This window comes from Glycine max, chromosome 13 (assembly GCF_000004515.6).
Source record: "Glycine max cultivar Williams 82 chromosome 13, Glycine_max_v4.0, whole genome shotgun sequence".
Lineage (NCBI taxonomy): Eukaryota > Viridiplantae > Streptophyta > Magnoliopsida > Fabales > Fabaceae > Glycine > Glycine max.
The window spans coordinates 38,892,668-38,908,999 of NC_038249.2; the positions used below are offsets into that span (position 1 = coordinate 38,892,668).

Here is a 16,332-nt window from a genome sequence, read left to right on the forward strand (position 1 = left end):
CTTTATGACACAAACAAGTTTCTTTCAAGTCAAAGCTAATTATAAACTACCTTAATTTCATCCTTTATAGTTTTTCTCAAGGATTCAGAGTTTGAAATCTTTCCCTTCACATAAGCATTACCAGAACCAGAAGCTCTTTGGCATTGGATTTCGAATTGTTCAATTTCTCTCAGGAGCTTCTGCCAGTTATTCAAGTAATCATTGCATCTAACCTGTTTCAAGTGTTCAACATTCCAAGAAGAACCATAAGTACTAAAGGAATGCCCCAACTTCAATACTTATTTTAGTAAAAGATATTTGTTGGAAGAAAAATGGAATGTTCTTTAAATTACAGTTTCCTTAAGCATTTCTAGTGACTTAAATGAAGCACCATCTCTCTCTTGAATGTTTACATTCCTCAGAATTTGTTTTTCCTCCGCAAAATTTTTGTTCCCGTGTAGCATCAAGGAATTCAACATCTGCACATATGCATTGTCATCAAGAGTAGAAAATCAGAACAAGAAGGTGACGTACAAGAAATTATCACATGAACAAAGACTGGAATCCGGTCAATCTTTATATGATATGTTGACTCTTTTTTGTAAATTGAAAATGTGATTATATATAAATATCATATGGAAATTGTGACAAAAAAAAAATACAGTCCCAAACTATGTAATAATTTCTGAAAAAGAGTTAACAACCTATCATATACAGATTGATCGAGATTGCATAATTTTTTACTTGTAGTGTGTAAATGGATTTATTAATTATTCCTACATGATTGTCAAGCTCCCCCATAAAGCATGTCTTGTTAGATGTTGTCGTTGGTGAGTGGCTTACAAAACACAAATCATCAAGAGCGACATGCAACTGGTTTAGTATCTTCCCTTTTCTGTCCATACAGTTTCTCCATTCCCTTTGCCAATGTCTTAAGTGTTCCAACCTAAAGCATATATGGTTCCTTTCTGACTGTTACAAAACAGAATAAATTTGTTGACATCATTGTTATCTCCACAAACACGCATAGAAGACAACGATCAGGAATGTATACTAATTCTTTGATGTTGACTTTCTAATTAGAATAAGAATTAGAGCTTTATCTTAATAATTTATGTTGACTTTTAATGAAAATCTTTTATTATGTGAATTACTAAGATAAAATTAATATTCTGATTGAAAAACTGCACAAAAAACACTTTAAAAAATTGCATCTAAATTTTGTCCTTCTTTCATACCATTTTTTCTTCCATCCTTTCATTCATTTCACGAATATCCTGATTCATTTTCTCAATCACGCTCTCTTTCTTTTTTATTAAAGATATTGAATAGGGGTCTGTTGGCCAATGCTTGACAAAGTAGAACCGATGAACGAGTTTGGAAACATGCCCAGAATCGTCAATGAGATGTGTTCTTCCATCAAGTTCTGGTCCCAGTTCAAACTCACTACTTGGGAAGAAATCGTTTTGTTCATCACTTTCCAGTGATGGGTTTGGATCTGACATACTTTCCATTTCCTCCATGATGTTAGGTTTCCTGGTTTAGATGTAATAAAGGTTAAAGGTAACTTATGGTTAATCCTAAAGAAGTTTAACTAAACATGGCAAAGTGTCAAGAATAGCTTTATTAATTTGCTCTAAATACTAAACGAACATACCTCAGTGTGTATGAGTTACTGTGAACATCCTGATATCAGAATTTAATTTCGACAGATAAAAAAAAAAAAAGAATTGTCCTAAATAAAAAATAGAGTAGAGTTTGGAATGGAGGTTCTTCATCTGGTTTCTCCTGTTTCTCTCCACAATCTTTCTTTCGACTTTGGTAGGTTGGCTTCCCCGTTGTTGTTGATCCATTTGACCATTAATATTGAAATTCTTAGGATTCTGATGATAAGACAATTATGTATTTAACTATTTATAGTACTTAGACATAATAATAATGTTGTTATATGATTCAGTGAAAAACATAAACGTCACTTCGCAGGTTTTGGCGTATGCTTGAGGTGGGACTCGTTGCGGCGAAGTTAAAAGTTTATATTCACATTTGGGCAAAACGATTTAAGGTTTTTTTTTCTATATTATCATTTGGGTGGGGTAAGTAGTAACATTTTTTATAAATTTTTAATTGAAAATTATAATTAATGTTACGACTTTTATTTTTATTTAACGGAAGTCGCCGTAAATATTTTTAAGTTACATTTTTTTAATTTTTTCATGTAAGTTCCTTTGTTATGATTTAAAGTTGTTTGTTTTTTTATATAAAAGTCGTAAATTTACGATTCTAACTTTTTCCTATTTTGTTAAATTATAAATAATTTTTTGATTTAATTATTTAATAAATAAATGTTTTTTAGTTTTATTTAATATTTTCGATATATTTTTATATGATTTTATTTAATATTTTATATATTTTCCAAATATTTTTTATTTAGTATATTTATATATATTTTTTAAATGGTTTTATTTAAAAAATTTGTATGCTATTTTATTTAATATATTTTTATATTTGATTTTTTTTCTTATTTTTTATATTTTTTTACTAATGTTAAGAATTTAATTTATTTTATAAATTAAAAAAATAATACAAAATAATTAAATTAAGAAATGTAATCGATGATGGTGATGATCAATGATATTGTAAATTAAGATATTTTTCATACTTTTGCATTATTTTATTTTATTTATAAAACAAATAAAAATTCTTAACATTAGGGAAAACATAAAAAATATTAAATAAATAAAATATATTAATTAAAAAAATATAAAAAAATACAGATAATATGAAAAAATATATTAAATAAAAAATTATTAAAAACATATATAAAATCTTAAATGAAACAATATTCAAAAAACATATAAGAAATTAAATAAAACCATATAAAAATATATATAATATTAAATAAAACTAAAAAAAGTAAAAATAAAAAATTTATTGATTGCATAATTAAGTTAAAAAAAAAATTATTTACATTAAAAAAACTATAAACGACTTAAAAGTTATAAAAAAAATATCTGATGACTTAAAAGTCATAAATAAAAAAAATAAGTGAAGTCATATAAAAGTTAGAACTGTAGTTTAAAAAAAATTAAAACGTGTGTGTAACTTTTTTATTTTCTCCCTAGTAGTGTTTGTGGCTCAATTTATTTTAATTTTTTTTATCGAAAAGTCACCTAAATTAAACTTAAAAAATATGTGATTTTGTTTGGTTTAATTTTTATTTAAAATAAAATTCAAATCAAATCAATGTTTTTATGATTTTTACTAAAATATTATTTGATTTATTAAATTTTATATACTTTCTTTTTATATTTTAAATAAAATTAAACTAAAAAAAATTGTTGATAATAACCTATCAAATTTATTAATATGTTAAACCTTCTATAATAAAAATTGGTAAATTTTCATCTATTTTAAATCAAACATTATTAAAAAAGTCATGAAAAAGAAATAGTATGTATTATATAAGTTTTTTTATATATAATACTAAAAAAATTGTAAAACTTGCTACATACATAAAAGAATAACATTAAAATAATATAAGTAATTATGGTTTGATTTGATTTGAATTAATTTCAAAAACACAGATCGCAACCGAATTAGTCAATTTGAGAAAAAAAATTATCAAAACAAATGAAAAAATGATTTGGTTTGGTTTTCAATTTTTTGAACAGTTTTTTATTTTTATTTTATATTAATTTAGATTTAAACACCATTACGTGCGAGTATTAGTGTGAAACCAACTTTGTCCGGTGATTATTAATATTTACTCACTTTTTTAGTAGTGCATGGTTTTCTCGGCTTATTTTTATGCATGTATCTGAATAAAATTTTAATCCTTATCTTTTATCTATTTCTACAATCAAATATCTTTATTTTTACTTTGACCCCGCCGACCCCAATAATAATAATTTTCATGTTTTTCAACTATGTAGTAAAATAAAATGTTTTCCAGCTACGTGAGAACACTCGCCGCCCTAAAAGCCAAAAAGTCAAACAACTCAGCTTCGAAGCAATTAGGGAGTAGGGACCATTTTAATGATGACTTAATAACATGAATTCAATGAATGGTCTCCATCGAGTTGGAGTTAATCTAGAAGAAAGTTTACCTGGATTGTTCACTTAAAACGAACATTGAACAAATTAAGGAGGAATAGTGCGTGAATGGCGATTCTCAGACCAGGGAATCATTCCTCTCTAAAAACAAAGAAAGATAGGATAGACAAGAATAATTGTTTCTATCTTCATATAATTATTTAATCACAAATTATTATTTTTTATGAAAATTCTTTTAAAATTTATACAAAAAATAATTATAATTAAATGATAATATAAAATTATTTTAGAATATTAATATATAAATATTAAACTCATTGTATTGTTATGGAAAAAAAAGCATTTAAACCGTAATGAATAATATTTTTTAACAATCATTCCAGAAAAACTAAATATCCTACTTCCATTTTGACGTGAAAGACTTCATTTGTAGGTATGTACCTGTCTGCATATATAGTTTGTCCATTCATAATTGACCACTCAACCCTTCACTTCCATGGCTGATTCGAATTGATACGTTGCCTCTTTTTCGAATTGTCGTTTTCATGTCGAAACGTGATGAGGCTTCGTTGCAAAATGCCAAGAGTATTTCGACGTTCACTTTCATCACAGAGTTTTCCTCTTCCTTTCCTGGAAATTGCTATGCCAACAAATTTTGTAAGCTCTTTATGAGGTCAAGGGACACGATGTACACGATGCTAATAAAATTTACATCGCATAAAATGGAACGAACAGACGTAAGGGAAAATAGCAAGGTTTTATTTTTATAACTTTGATTAAAACAATTAGAGAAAAAAGATCAGAGGAAAAATGAGAGTTAAAACCAATTCGTCTTGTATCTAAGTGAGCATTGTTCAACAAGTAGGAATATGAGGAAATTAATAAATTAGAATTGATTAAAAATGAAGAAAATAAAAATATAAAATATAGTGTGATATATACATGATTAATTTATGAAGTTTATTAGTAGTAGTAACTAATGATTAGCTAATTAACCAATTAAACTAATAAATAAACAAGCTAACTATTCTTAAATAACTAATTAACAACAACATCAGCCACAAGATGAAAGATACACATATTTTTTTTATCAAAAATATTAATTGTTATTTTATTATTTTTTATTTGTGGAAGATTTGAATCTACAAAGTATATCATTTTTTCTTTTTATCTTACGTCACCAACTCAATTTTATATCTCTTATAAAATATGCATATTAACCAACCATCTATAGCTTAAGATGAGTCATATATATCAAACAAAATAAATATAATCAAATTAATAGGCAAGAAATACAGTTCAAAAGCTGTAACCAAACTAGTGCTAGAAATCTTCAAATGTGAGAGTAATCAATCACCAAGACCAATCTGGGCAAAAGAAAAATTATACCATTAACCAGAAACTACACTTAATGCTTAATCATCTAGGAGAATAGATCAAATAAAACTTAACTACATAAACAAAAGTTAATTGTAGGTTTAATTACTTTGCAGAAGTCATTAATCATCAATTGAGAAAAAGAGACCTATTTGGATTGATCCGTTTAATACGCAAGTTAATTGAGTTTGGTTAGTGAATTACGGGTAAATCCATTTATCTGAATAAAAATTTGAATATATTTTTATATGATTTTTAATTATTTAAAGTAAAAAAATTAATTAAAAAAATAACAATTTATCGATAAAAATTATTAAAAAAATTATGTTATTTGCAACTGTAATGTCCAAAGTTTTAATTCACAAAATTAGGAAATTTTTGGGAAAAAAATTACTCATAAAATATTAAGAATTTTTATTTAGGATCCTAAGATCGTGAAGTGGAAAGTTTGGTTATTAAAAAAATTTGATCTTAAGCAAGAAATCTTCTAAGAACTTGAGTGTTTTATTTGATTTATTCTAACCTATTGTTCTTAATATTATAATCATAATATTTTATGTGTTATGTATTAATTTGGGTGATGATTGATTAATTTTTAAATTATTTTCTTTCTTCCTGACCCTTGTTGACACGCCTAGCCCACTCTAGTAATTAGCTCTAGTTATTTTGTTTTTCTTTTCCTTGCCTAACCATATATGCACCCTGGGACTCCCTACACTGTACATGTAACAGCCCATGGCTATGTAAAACACAGAGTGTTAATCTCTTCTCCTTCTTTCTTGAAGCTCGATGGCCTAACTTCGTTGCTTAGTCAATCCAGGGATCCAGTGAATCAAATAAATTAAAGGTCGATGTGGGTTTGGACTTGGCGGGCGCGCGTAGATGTGAGAATGAAACATTGACTTCATTTTGCTTGAACACTATATACAGGTTGTTATTTGTGTCAAGTGAAACACGCTCCCTCCAAGTGAAACACGTGCTATATATAATTGTAAATCTGCGTTTTCATGCATGCATGTTCCCCTTAAAAGAATTGGGTGGTCCAAGTCCATGCATGAATATATCTATCACATGTAGCATTAAAATTGGGCAAATGTGCATATATAATTAACTTAACGTCTCAACTTGATAGGTCGTTGTCCTGTTACTTTTAAGGGCCGTGAGGACCCCACTCCAGAGTCCAGAACCTGCATATCTTGCTCCTTATTTAGAATATGCCATGTATTGCCACCTACGTTTAGTTATGTAATTAGGTCATCTTCTACGAATGAAGCGCATTTAATTTGTTTGGTTATAATTTCTGCACGATTGGAAAATGATATCAAGGTATAAAAAAATGATCCCACATTTCTTTTTCTATGAGAGAACTTGTTGCTTCATAGAGCAAACCCTGAATAAGCGGGTCACATGTAGTACGTTGCTTACTTTCTAATGATACAATTCTCTATTTAAGTTGCTATCTACGGTTGAAATATTAATTAGGAGATCGAGAAACTTTTATTGGAGTTTCCCTAAGAACATATTTATTACACCGTCTATCTTATTTAGATTTTACCAATGTTTTTAAAATTGTACATGTAATTAAACTGGTCAAGGTATTTATTCAATGAAATAATATATAACATATTATTAAAAACTCAATATCGTAACTTTATAACACAAAAAATTAAAAACATAATTTTTTAGCTTTTAAATATTCAGAATACATAAAAGAAAAATCAAATAAAATATATCACAATACTTGGGTCAAAATATCAACTGTAGACAATAATATTTATTAACAATGCCCACTTTATATCTAGAATAAAAAATAAAATGATAAATACTTTAGTTTTATATTTACTTTTTAAGCATTATACTAAACATTTTTCATTGAACCGTTATGAATCGATTTTTTTTGTCAAGTTTAATTTGGCCAATTTTTTTATTCTTTGACTTGTCTAAGTTGGTTCAATCGTTTATTTAAATTGAACACTTGGCCAATTCACAAGTTTTCTACCTAGTCTAATCAGTCGGTTTGGTCTAATTTTTATATAGCACTTTGTTTTGTTTTGGAAAGAATAGCACTGCTTTTTATACATCTTAACCAGGTCCTATCGTTATATATCACTTATTTTTATTTTTTATAATTTAAGTCTTCTTTCCAATCTAACAATTTTTTTTTTACTAAATTAATAGATCATACAAATATCTCCATATGCTTATATTTCATCAATATTAATTACTAATCTCAATTAAAGACTTATTATTTTTATTCATAAGAAGTATATTGCATGAGCCATAATAAAAATTTAGCACTGACGCTTATATAAACACCTTGACACGCATGCTTAATAGGCACTAGCTCTTAATAAGCAAAAAGAGTATAACTATATAAGTACCTTTGTTGGATGTGACCTAAGAGCATTTGTAATAGTGCAATCATACTCTGGAAGAAGACAATCGATTGTCTATAACTTTATAGGCCAAATGGTATATGTGTTTGAAGAAGACAAATTGATGGTTTAATTTTTTTAAAAAAATGAATTGTTTGTTAAACAAAATGATGTCAAATGATTTTTTTTATTAATTTTTTATTTCTGTCTTTCATATTTCTGATCTTCCTTGTTTCTATTTCCCCGTTTTCTAGATCTCATATATTTTTTTTTTACTTATTTTTTTCCTTTCTACCAAAAACACAATTAGAATATCCTTTTCAATATGTGTTATTTACTATTTGATAATATTTAAAATTTTACTTACATGTATAACCGGTTGCAATTTACCGTAATATCATGGTGGCCTAGGTTGTAGCCAGTAGTACGTCTATTGTAAATTTAATTTAATTACGAGCATTGGTGCTCCAAAATTTCAACCGATTATAGCAGACAATGCATATGATTGCATGAATAGTGACTCAGTTCCATATGTCTTACCAGCAATACACTTAATCATATCAATAATTCAAGATTCAAAGCACAAATATGAAGTAAGGGAACTAACTCAGTTGATTCAGCCGGTGTGTACGTGTTCTAACAGATAAAAAAAAATTCAAACCCCACAAATTTAACTAATGATCAAAAGGGAAATTACCAAAAACATTTGATGATAATATATTTCAATAATAGTGCATTAACTAGTACGAAATAAAATGGGGGATGGCCTAAAAATTTCCTCCATGCATGTCCACAATCCTTCTCAATTTCTCAATACTCATTGCGGTTGTTTCTAGAAGAAATGAATATTGCTGAATCTACACAAAACCATAATAAACAAAAATGGTAAAATCAATATTAATTCCTTAATTAATTAATATTTGAAGGTCTAATTAATTAATTAATTTCTTTGTAAACCAAACTTACTTCTGCATGCACAACATTCAACATTGAGTTTCCAGCGAATGATGAAGAATGGACACTCTTGACCACTATGTTTTCTTCCTGCAGTATACGAATAATTTCACTGAAAATGATCTGGTTATCAAGCCCACACGTCAGAATGATTTGTAGCGAGGAACCCACTTCATGAATCTCAATCTTCGGTGCTTCAGAAGTACTACTCGAACCGCCACTGCGAGATCTTTTCCTTTGCAATATTAAGCTTTCTTTCTTCTCCTGCGCCATCTTCACCTTTGTCTCTAGGTTCTTGATGTAGTTGATAGCCTCGTCTATTTGATCAACACGTGATAATTCTCTTCCCTGCATCAAATCAAATGAAAGTTACCCTCAATCAATACAACAAAAAAATTCCTTTTTTAGGATTATGATGATGAATATTTGTTTACAAGAGACAATCCTATTCCAATAAGTAAAGTTCTCTGGACTAAAACTGATTACAACTAATCAAGTTAAAACAATTTTATATCAATTGATTTATGTGTTCACAATACAAAATCATGCTCAATCAACACACATGATATTTTAAGAAAAGCACTACTTTTTTTTTATTTCCTCGAATATATAAATCCATCCATGCATGTTTCAAATTAAGAGAGGGAGAGAGAGAGAGAGAGAGCATGCCCTGGTGTTATTGTTGTTAGGGAGAAGAGAGTTAAGCATGGAACAGAGGTTCTTCATATGGTTTCTCCTGTTTTTTTCTACAATCCTTCTTTCGATCCCTTTGGTTGAAGAAGGTTGATCTCCCTGCTGATGATCAGCCATTGAAACTGCTGATACTCTAAGATTTTGTTCGCGACCAATTTTATTAGTATCTGGGGTTCAGCAATAGATGGCATAACAGATCAGGGAGGTGAGTTTCCGGCGTTCTACTCTAGCTGGCTAACCTAAGGTACTTCTTCAGTTCCTTAATTTCTGTATATATACGCTAGTTTGAAAGAAACTTTTAATATTTTTATCTTATATATATATGATCACTTCCTTTTATGTTTCTTTTTAAGTATCATTATTTGTTTTTTTTCTTTTTTTTATCCAAACATTTATCATATTATTTTATTCTTGTTTTTTTTATCACTGTCTTATTCAAAAGGCGGTGTGTGTAAAAAATCCTTTCCTTGGAAAATGGGTTCCGGTTTGAAATCTCTTAATTTTTTTTATCAAGTTTCTGGGTCCTCTTCTAAATACTACTAATCAATATAATATTTTTTTTAATTTATCACTAATCATAATAATCAGATTTGATTTTCAATTTTAAAATCTCACGAATTACAAACATTAGCATCATCAAGTCTTCTAATTTCTTTATATTTCTCTCCTTCATACATTACATATCTAATTATATATAATCACTTATCTTTCTTTATATAAATACTTAAAGGATGCCCAAAAATCATTTTCCTATAAATAATGTTTCAAAAGTCATTAATTACATAAATTTTGTGTACGATAGATCGGAGAGACCAAATTGAAAACGTCATTTCTGAGCAGTGCACCGGTTTTGAATCCGCATGACGAATGGCTTCATAGTTTTTTGCAGGCACCCCACAGAGAAACACTGTGTGTACGAAATTTTGAAACACAACTAGAGGCGTAAGAAACTGGATCCCCTATAGTCCATACAATTGAACTGCATGAGGTGCAGTTTTGAATCCAACGGTGATTAATTTCAAAAGAAAAATCCGTGCTTCAATTTGAAAGGTTAAGATTTATGTGTTTGTTGATAATTAACATAATGTAGAAGAATCCGAGGTTATAAACCGGAGTTCCAATTGGTGAGTCAACTTGTATCATTATATGTTTATTATTATTTTCTCTTAGTTTTTTTTTCATTTTTTAGTATATTGTTTTTCATATAATGAACAAAAATAAATAAATTAATTAAAATGGTATCATTTGTCATACTTTTTTTACATTTTTCTTTTTATCTCTCTTTACTTGAACTCATATAACACAAAAATGATTTGATACGATAAAAAAAATACCACAAAAATAATATGTATATGTATCACTACTCAATGATTAATTCATTCATGGATTGGATTATTACAAAAGTGAGTTATTTTCTACTTGGCTTATTTTAACCCGAATAATTTAATATGTGGAGTTAGAGTGAAGTTGACCTAGTTGAATTCTTTCTTTTAATTTTTATGTTCTCTTTTTATTTAACTCGTAAATATTAGACTTCTATTTAACATTAATTTATATATATGTCGTTTTTTTTTACAATGTCTAAATGAAATTGTACTAAAATTCTTAAGTAAGATTTGTGATTTGAATTTTAGGGATAAAAATACATTATTATAAGATGAGACATCACTAAAAATTGTCAATTAAATTTTTTGGTGAAACACTAATCTTCAATAAAATTAATAAATTATTTTTACTATACTTTTTATTCATACATGTAACTATTTTTAACTTTATTATTATTATTTCATCTTTGACAAGTACTGTATTAAATCGTCTCTTGAGAGACTTACGTAATATTAGCTAAAATTTCAAATGTTAATATCTAAGCTAAATGGAATGATGATTGGTTTGATAAAGGAAAATATAAATGATATAATTGAATTAAACAAAGTGATTAAACAAATAAACAATGAAATTCTATTTGGGTACTTTTTACGGAACACAAGAATGCGGAAAACGGTTTTAACAATATAAATGAAAATTATTGGGATTTTATTTCCCTAAACCATCCTCCCATGCATGCTTGACTATGAATATTCAATCAAGTTATATATTCCTAGCATAACCATCCTCTCATGCTTAAGAATAAAAATTCAATCACTAAATTATCCTTTCAGATACTTTTTTGTCATTTAATTACTCTTAAGAATTAAATTAATTGGCAGCATCTTACACGTTGTGAGAAAGAATTTGATCATTTACCCATTACTTTTTGCTACAGTCAAATTTGATTTTATAAAAATATAAATATTTAGTTATTGTCAAGTAAAATTGATTATACCTACCTGCATAATGCAGTATAATTAATAAATAATTTTATCTTTTAAATATATAATTAAAAATTTAATTTTAAGTTCGAACATGTGAAAAAATATTTATTGAATATCCTTGGTTGAATTCAAGCATTTAAATAGATATCTTCACCTTTTCTGACGCATAAAATAGCCTAGCCCATCTACATGAATAGCCTAGCCTCTGCATAATTAGGCTGTATACAAAGAAAGTCCTCAGACCCTACATAAAAGTCAATATATCCTCAGACCCTACATTCTGCATGCGATTATTGAAGGTCACTGCAGCATTGCCTGAATATCCCACTCCTGCATTCAATATCAAGTCTGAAACCTGCACCTACAAACTTCTCTTACGTACCTTGATCAAATTTACCCCTCCCTTGCATAGCCAACTACATCAATATGATCAGACACAATCATAAATCATTTTACTTAAAAATTCCTATAAACTAAAATTAATTTCATTCATTCAATTAAAATTAAGAATAAATATGTAATCCACCACTTGAAAAACTATGCATGCTAAAAGTAAGACAAGCACACTTTTGCTTTTGGTGGGCATGGCGTGACCTTGCTAATAGGTAGCGTCAAACATTGACTTGATCTCTTAATTGAAAAAGTAAGACAGTCACGGACCGGTTATTTGTGAAACGCATTCAATGCAAGAGAAACATACACGTGCGTCGTTAGTTTCTTTGGTAAACACCGAAACAGAAACCGGTAACCGGTTAAAACGAGATCTTTATCTTATATATATATATGATCACTTCCCTTTTATCCTTTTATGTTTCTTAGGCCTCTGGAAGGGTAGAAAAGTGTAGGATTGCATCACTTATTCATCACTTAAAATCTATCCAATCTTTATCTTTTTTTTATATATATATAATCAAATGTTGCATAGTTTAAAATTTATCTAATTTTCTTGAAATTTTCTATTCAATGTCTTAAAAAAGTAAGATTACATCATTTATTCATCTTCTTTCATTTTTTATACGAAAAAGAAAAGAATAATTCAAAATATTTTAATAATTAATAATTAAAGTACAAAATAATTAAAATGAAATCTTAATAAAAAAATAAAAAACTTAAAATTATATTTTATAAATAAGAATAGAGTAAATATAATATACTAACGCAAATGGCTCACCTTAATCATATTATATTTTATAAATAAGAATAGAGTAAATATAATATACTAGCGCAATGGCTCACCTTAATCATATTAAAGGTCACCAGTCTACTATTAAAATTAAAATTATTAGATGGTCTTAGACACATAATCTTTACTTGACAATCGTAGGACAAACACTTAATTTATAATTTTCATTAATCTTTACTTGACACATAATCAAATATTATTAACTTTTTCATAAATTAAAAAAACTTAATGCATGTCACATAAAAATTAATAAAAAATATGAACAAGTATTAGTTTTTAATCTATCATTGAGAAATAAAGAACAAGTAAGAACACCTGATAATTTCTCGCAATGCATGGCTTTTCTGCGTTTGACAAGTTGACATTGAAGTTCTTCAACGTATATTACGAACGTGGAAGAATTGGGCAGAAGGTTGAAAAGGGAACGTAGGTGTTGGAAAGGGTGCGAGAACCATTCTCCATAATCAGGGGAGGGGAGGTCAAATATAAACCCTAAACCTCATCAAACAAATATATAATAAAATTTGATGTGGTCAAAAGTTTGGTTGGCAACGCTGTGGACTATCTGGAAGCAGAGAAATGATGTGGTTTTCAATGGTGGCCAATGCTGTAGTGTGAAGATGATGGAATTGGTGAAGGTGTGAGGTCATGGCAATGGAACAAAGCAAAGCTGAAGGGGTTTCACTTCTCATTATAAGATTGGTCTAATAATGTGAGATCTGTTATGCAAAAGAGGGGGTGATACGATTGTGCATGCATTGTAAGAATTGTAGCAAGACTTTAGGTTTTTGTAGGAAGCTGATATACTGAAACTCTCTCTTACAGTGGTACACTGGTTTTACTGTTGAGGTTGCAAGCAAAAGGTATGCATGCATGTATCTGGGAGGGCACTTTATCATACTGAAGTGAGGCTGGAATTTCCGCATTTTGCTATGTCAATTAGGAGGCTAATGCCTATATATGGTAGCATCAATCAATATTATGAGCTCATCAATGACTGATGCCAAGACTCAATTTGATTATGATATTAAGTGAGTAGAACGTACGGATCTGGTTGGCTTCATTATAGTCTTTCTTGGTAGATAGAATTCAATTCACTGAATTTTTGAATGGAAATTCAATTGGGGCTGTGTCACCGCACGGTTGCCAGGGAGTAGTTAAAGGCAAATTACTGTGGATAGTCTCTATATATTCGCATTGGGTGTAAATGGCAACTATCCATAATTAGCAGGGGTCTTCTTTCTTCCTTTTTTTTTTCTTTCTGTTTTGTATATGGGTTATGGTATCCTTGTACCAATATTAAAATATTATTTGGCTGATTAAAAAAAATCATCAATAATTTGATGAAAAATCTTCTTTAGCTTCCATCATACTCCCAATTTCAAATTCACCTTCCTCAAATTCAATCTTATTACTTTTCACATCAAACGTTGACATAGTCCTTTATATATATATATATATATGCTATGATATATGAAAAAATTTCTAGTGAGGGCAAAATTGTTCATGATCTCCAATCACACAACCTCAGCAACGTGCATCACAGTGAAGGCCAGGAATATTTTATAGTATATCGCAAGTGAGCATTGAAGCATTAGGTTTTCGTGTTTGTGAAGAGTAAACCATAGGCAGTGGCGTCGTTATGGCTGTCAGCCATACCGAGCCACTTAGCTTGCATGTACCTCTGTTTCCTCCAAGGTGTTAAGTGCATTTTCTTTTTCCTCGTGCTTTTTCTAGGAGCTAAGCACATAATATTAATTATGACTTGTAACCTCTCTGATTTTCCAACAAATACTTCGGGTAACGATTAATTAACTTGTTGTATTCTTCACTGGCCCGTGCCATCTCAAATTCGGCTCGAAAATTCAATTCAATTCAATTACCACTTTTACTTCTCCTCTTTTAGTGTTTAAGACTTTTGAGCTATCCAACACTTCCAGATAAGTATGCTCCCCTGAAATAATTTCGTGCAAAAGAACGAACAATATTAAAATCCAACTTGATTAATTATTTTATAAGTTGATTATGCTAATATGTAATAATGAACTTGTGGCTGTCGTTCAAACCTGTCATACATTGGCAAGCGCTTATTGGTATTTGGTTTATATCTAAACCATAAAAGAATACAATAATAATAACAAAGGTCATGCTTGTGCTGACAGAACCAGTATCCGGATATACCTCACAATTTATTTTGTTTTATACCCTTTATTTTCTCTAGGCCAAAGCTACATTGATCCCACTTTCTACCTATACATCTTTCGTCTCATATGGGAACAAGACCTTACATAATTCGCCACTTAACCGACAGTTTTTTTTTATTTTTCATGTCATATGGATCTTCTAAAAATAATTTTTATTTTTTCCTAAATTCTACCTTACATTATTTTTATTCACAAACCATAATTCTATAGAAAAAAGAAGGATAATAAAAGAACCGTATCGTGGCAGGGTCCTATTCTACCACTAGACCACTAGTGCTTTACTGACATGGAAGTTACGGTATTCATATATCTATTTGTTTTTCTTCCTGGGCCTTAATTCTTGTTCATATCATTTGGACTGAAAAGTGAAGGATATGGGCTAAATGGTCCATATGCAACCACCGCCCAAACTGTAAGGGAATTGCTTTGCATAACCAGCAAATTGCTTGTGCACCCAGCACTTTTTCATTTTTTCCAAAATTACCCCTGGCAAACTTATGGATTCATAATCCATAAACTTGTAAATTCATAATCCACAAGCATACGCATGGAAATCCTTATGAACATACAGATTGTGGTGTACGGTTTACTGTTTTTTTAAAATGTTTTACAAAGTAATGACTCATGTAGGATTCAAACCTATGACTTTCACACACTCTAACCAACTGAACTAATAGGTCAATTATGTTATAAAATAATTCATGTCACTATATATAACACTAAAATTTCTAATGTATATTTAATGCACATGATAATTTACATAATAAATTTTATGACAATTAATTTTGTTCTAATATATTTAATGCACCAAAATTAATTGTTACAAAATTTATTATGTAAATTTACATGTGCATTAAATATACATTAGAAATTTTACTGTTATATATAGTTACATTAATTATTTAATAACATAATTGACATTTTAACTCAATTGGTTAAAACGTCGTGTTAATAATTCGTATGATCCCATACAGATTGATAATCCGTGTGAGTCCATATGGATTGCAAATCTATAATGGATCCATGTGAATTATGAATTCGTAAATTTTCCAGGAGTAATTTTAAAAATAATAAAATATATTGGGTGTAAAAAAAAATGTTGGGTGTCCAAATCAATTGTGAAACTGTAATTATACGCCTCCTCAGTTTTTTAAATTTTCTTTTGGGGGAGAATTGTGTGAATTTTATTATAGACCCTGTGG

At 28.8% G+C, this 16,332-nt stretch overlaps 1 protein-coding gene across 1 annotated transcript; it reads right to left on the bottom strand.

Moving 5' to 3' along the window:
• Window positions 1-8,551: 8,551 nt before the first annotated feature.
• On the bottom strand, window positions 8,552-9,548 carry LOC100803489 (transcription factor bHLH162). The gene is made up of 4 exons (XM_006595384.1): window positions 9,408-9,548; window positions 8,910-9,086; window positions 8,751-8,828; window positions 8,552-8,641 (listed from the first exon to the last, which is right to left on the bottom strand). The coding sequence occupies exons 1-4, from the start codon at window positions 9,546-9,548 to the stop codon at window positions 8,552-8,554; spliced, it is 486 nt and encodes a 161-aa protein (XP_006595447.1).
• Window positions 9,549-16,332: the final 6,784 nt, after the last annotated feature.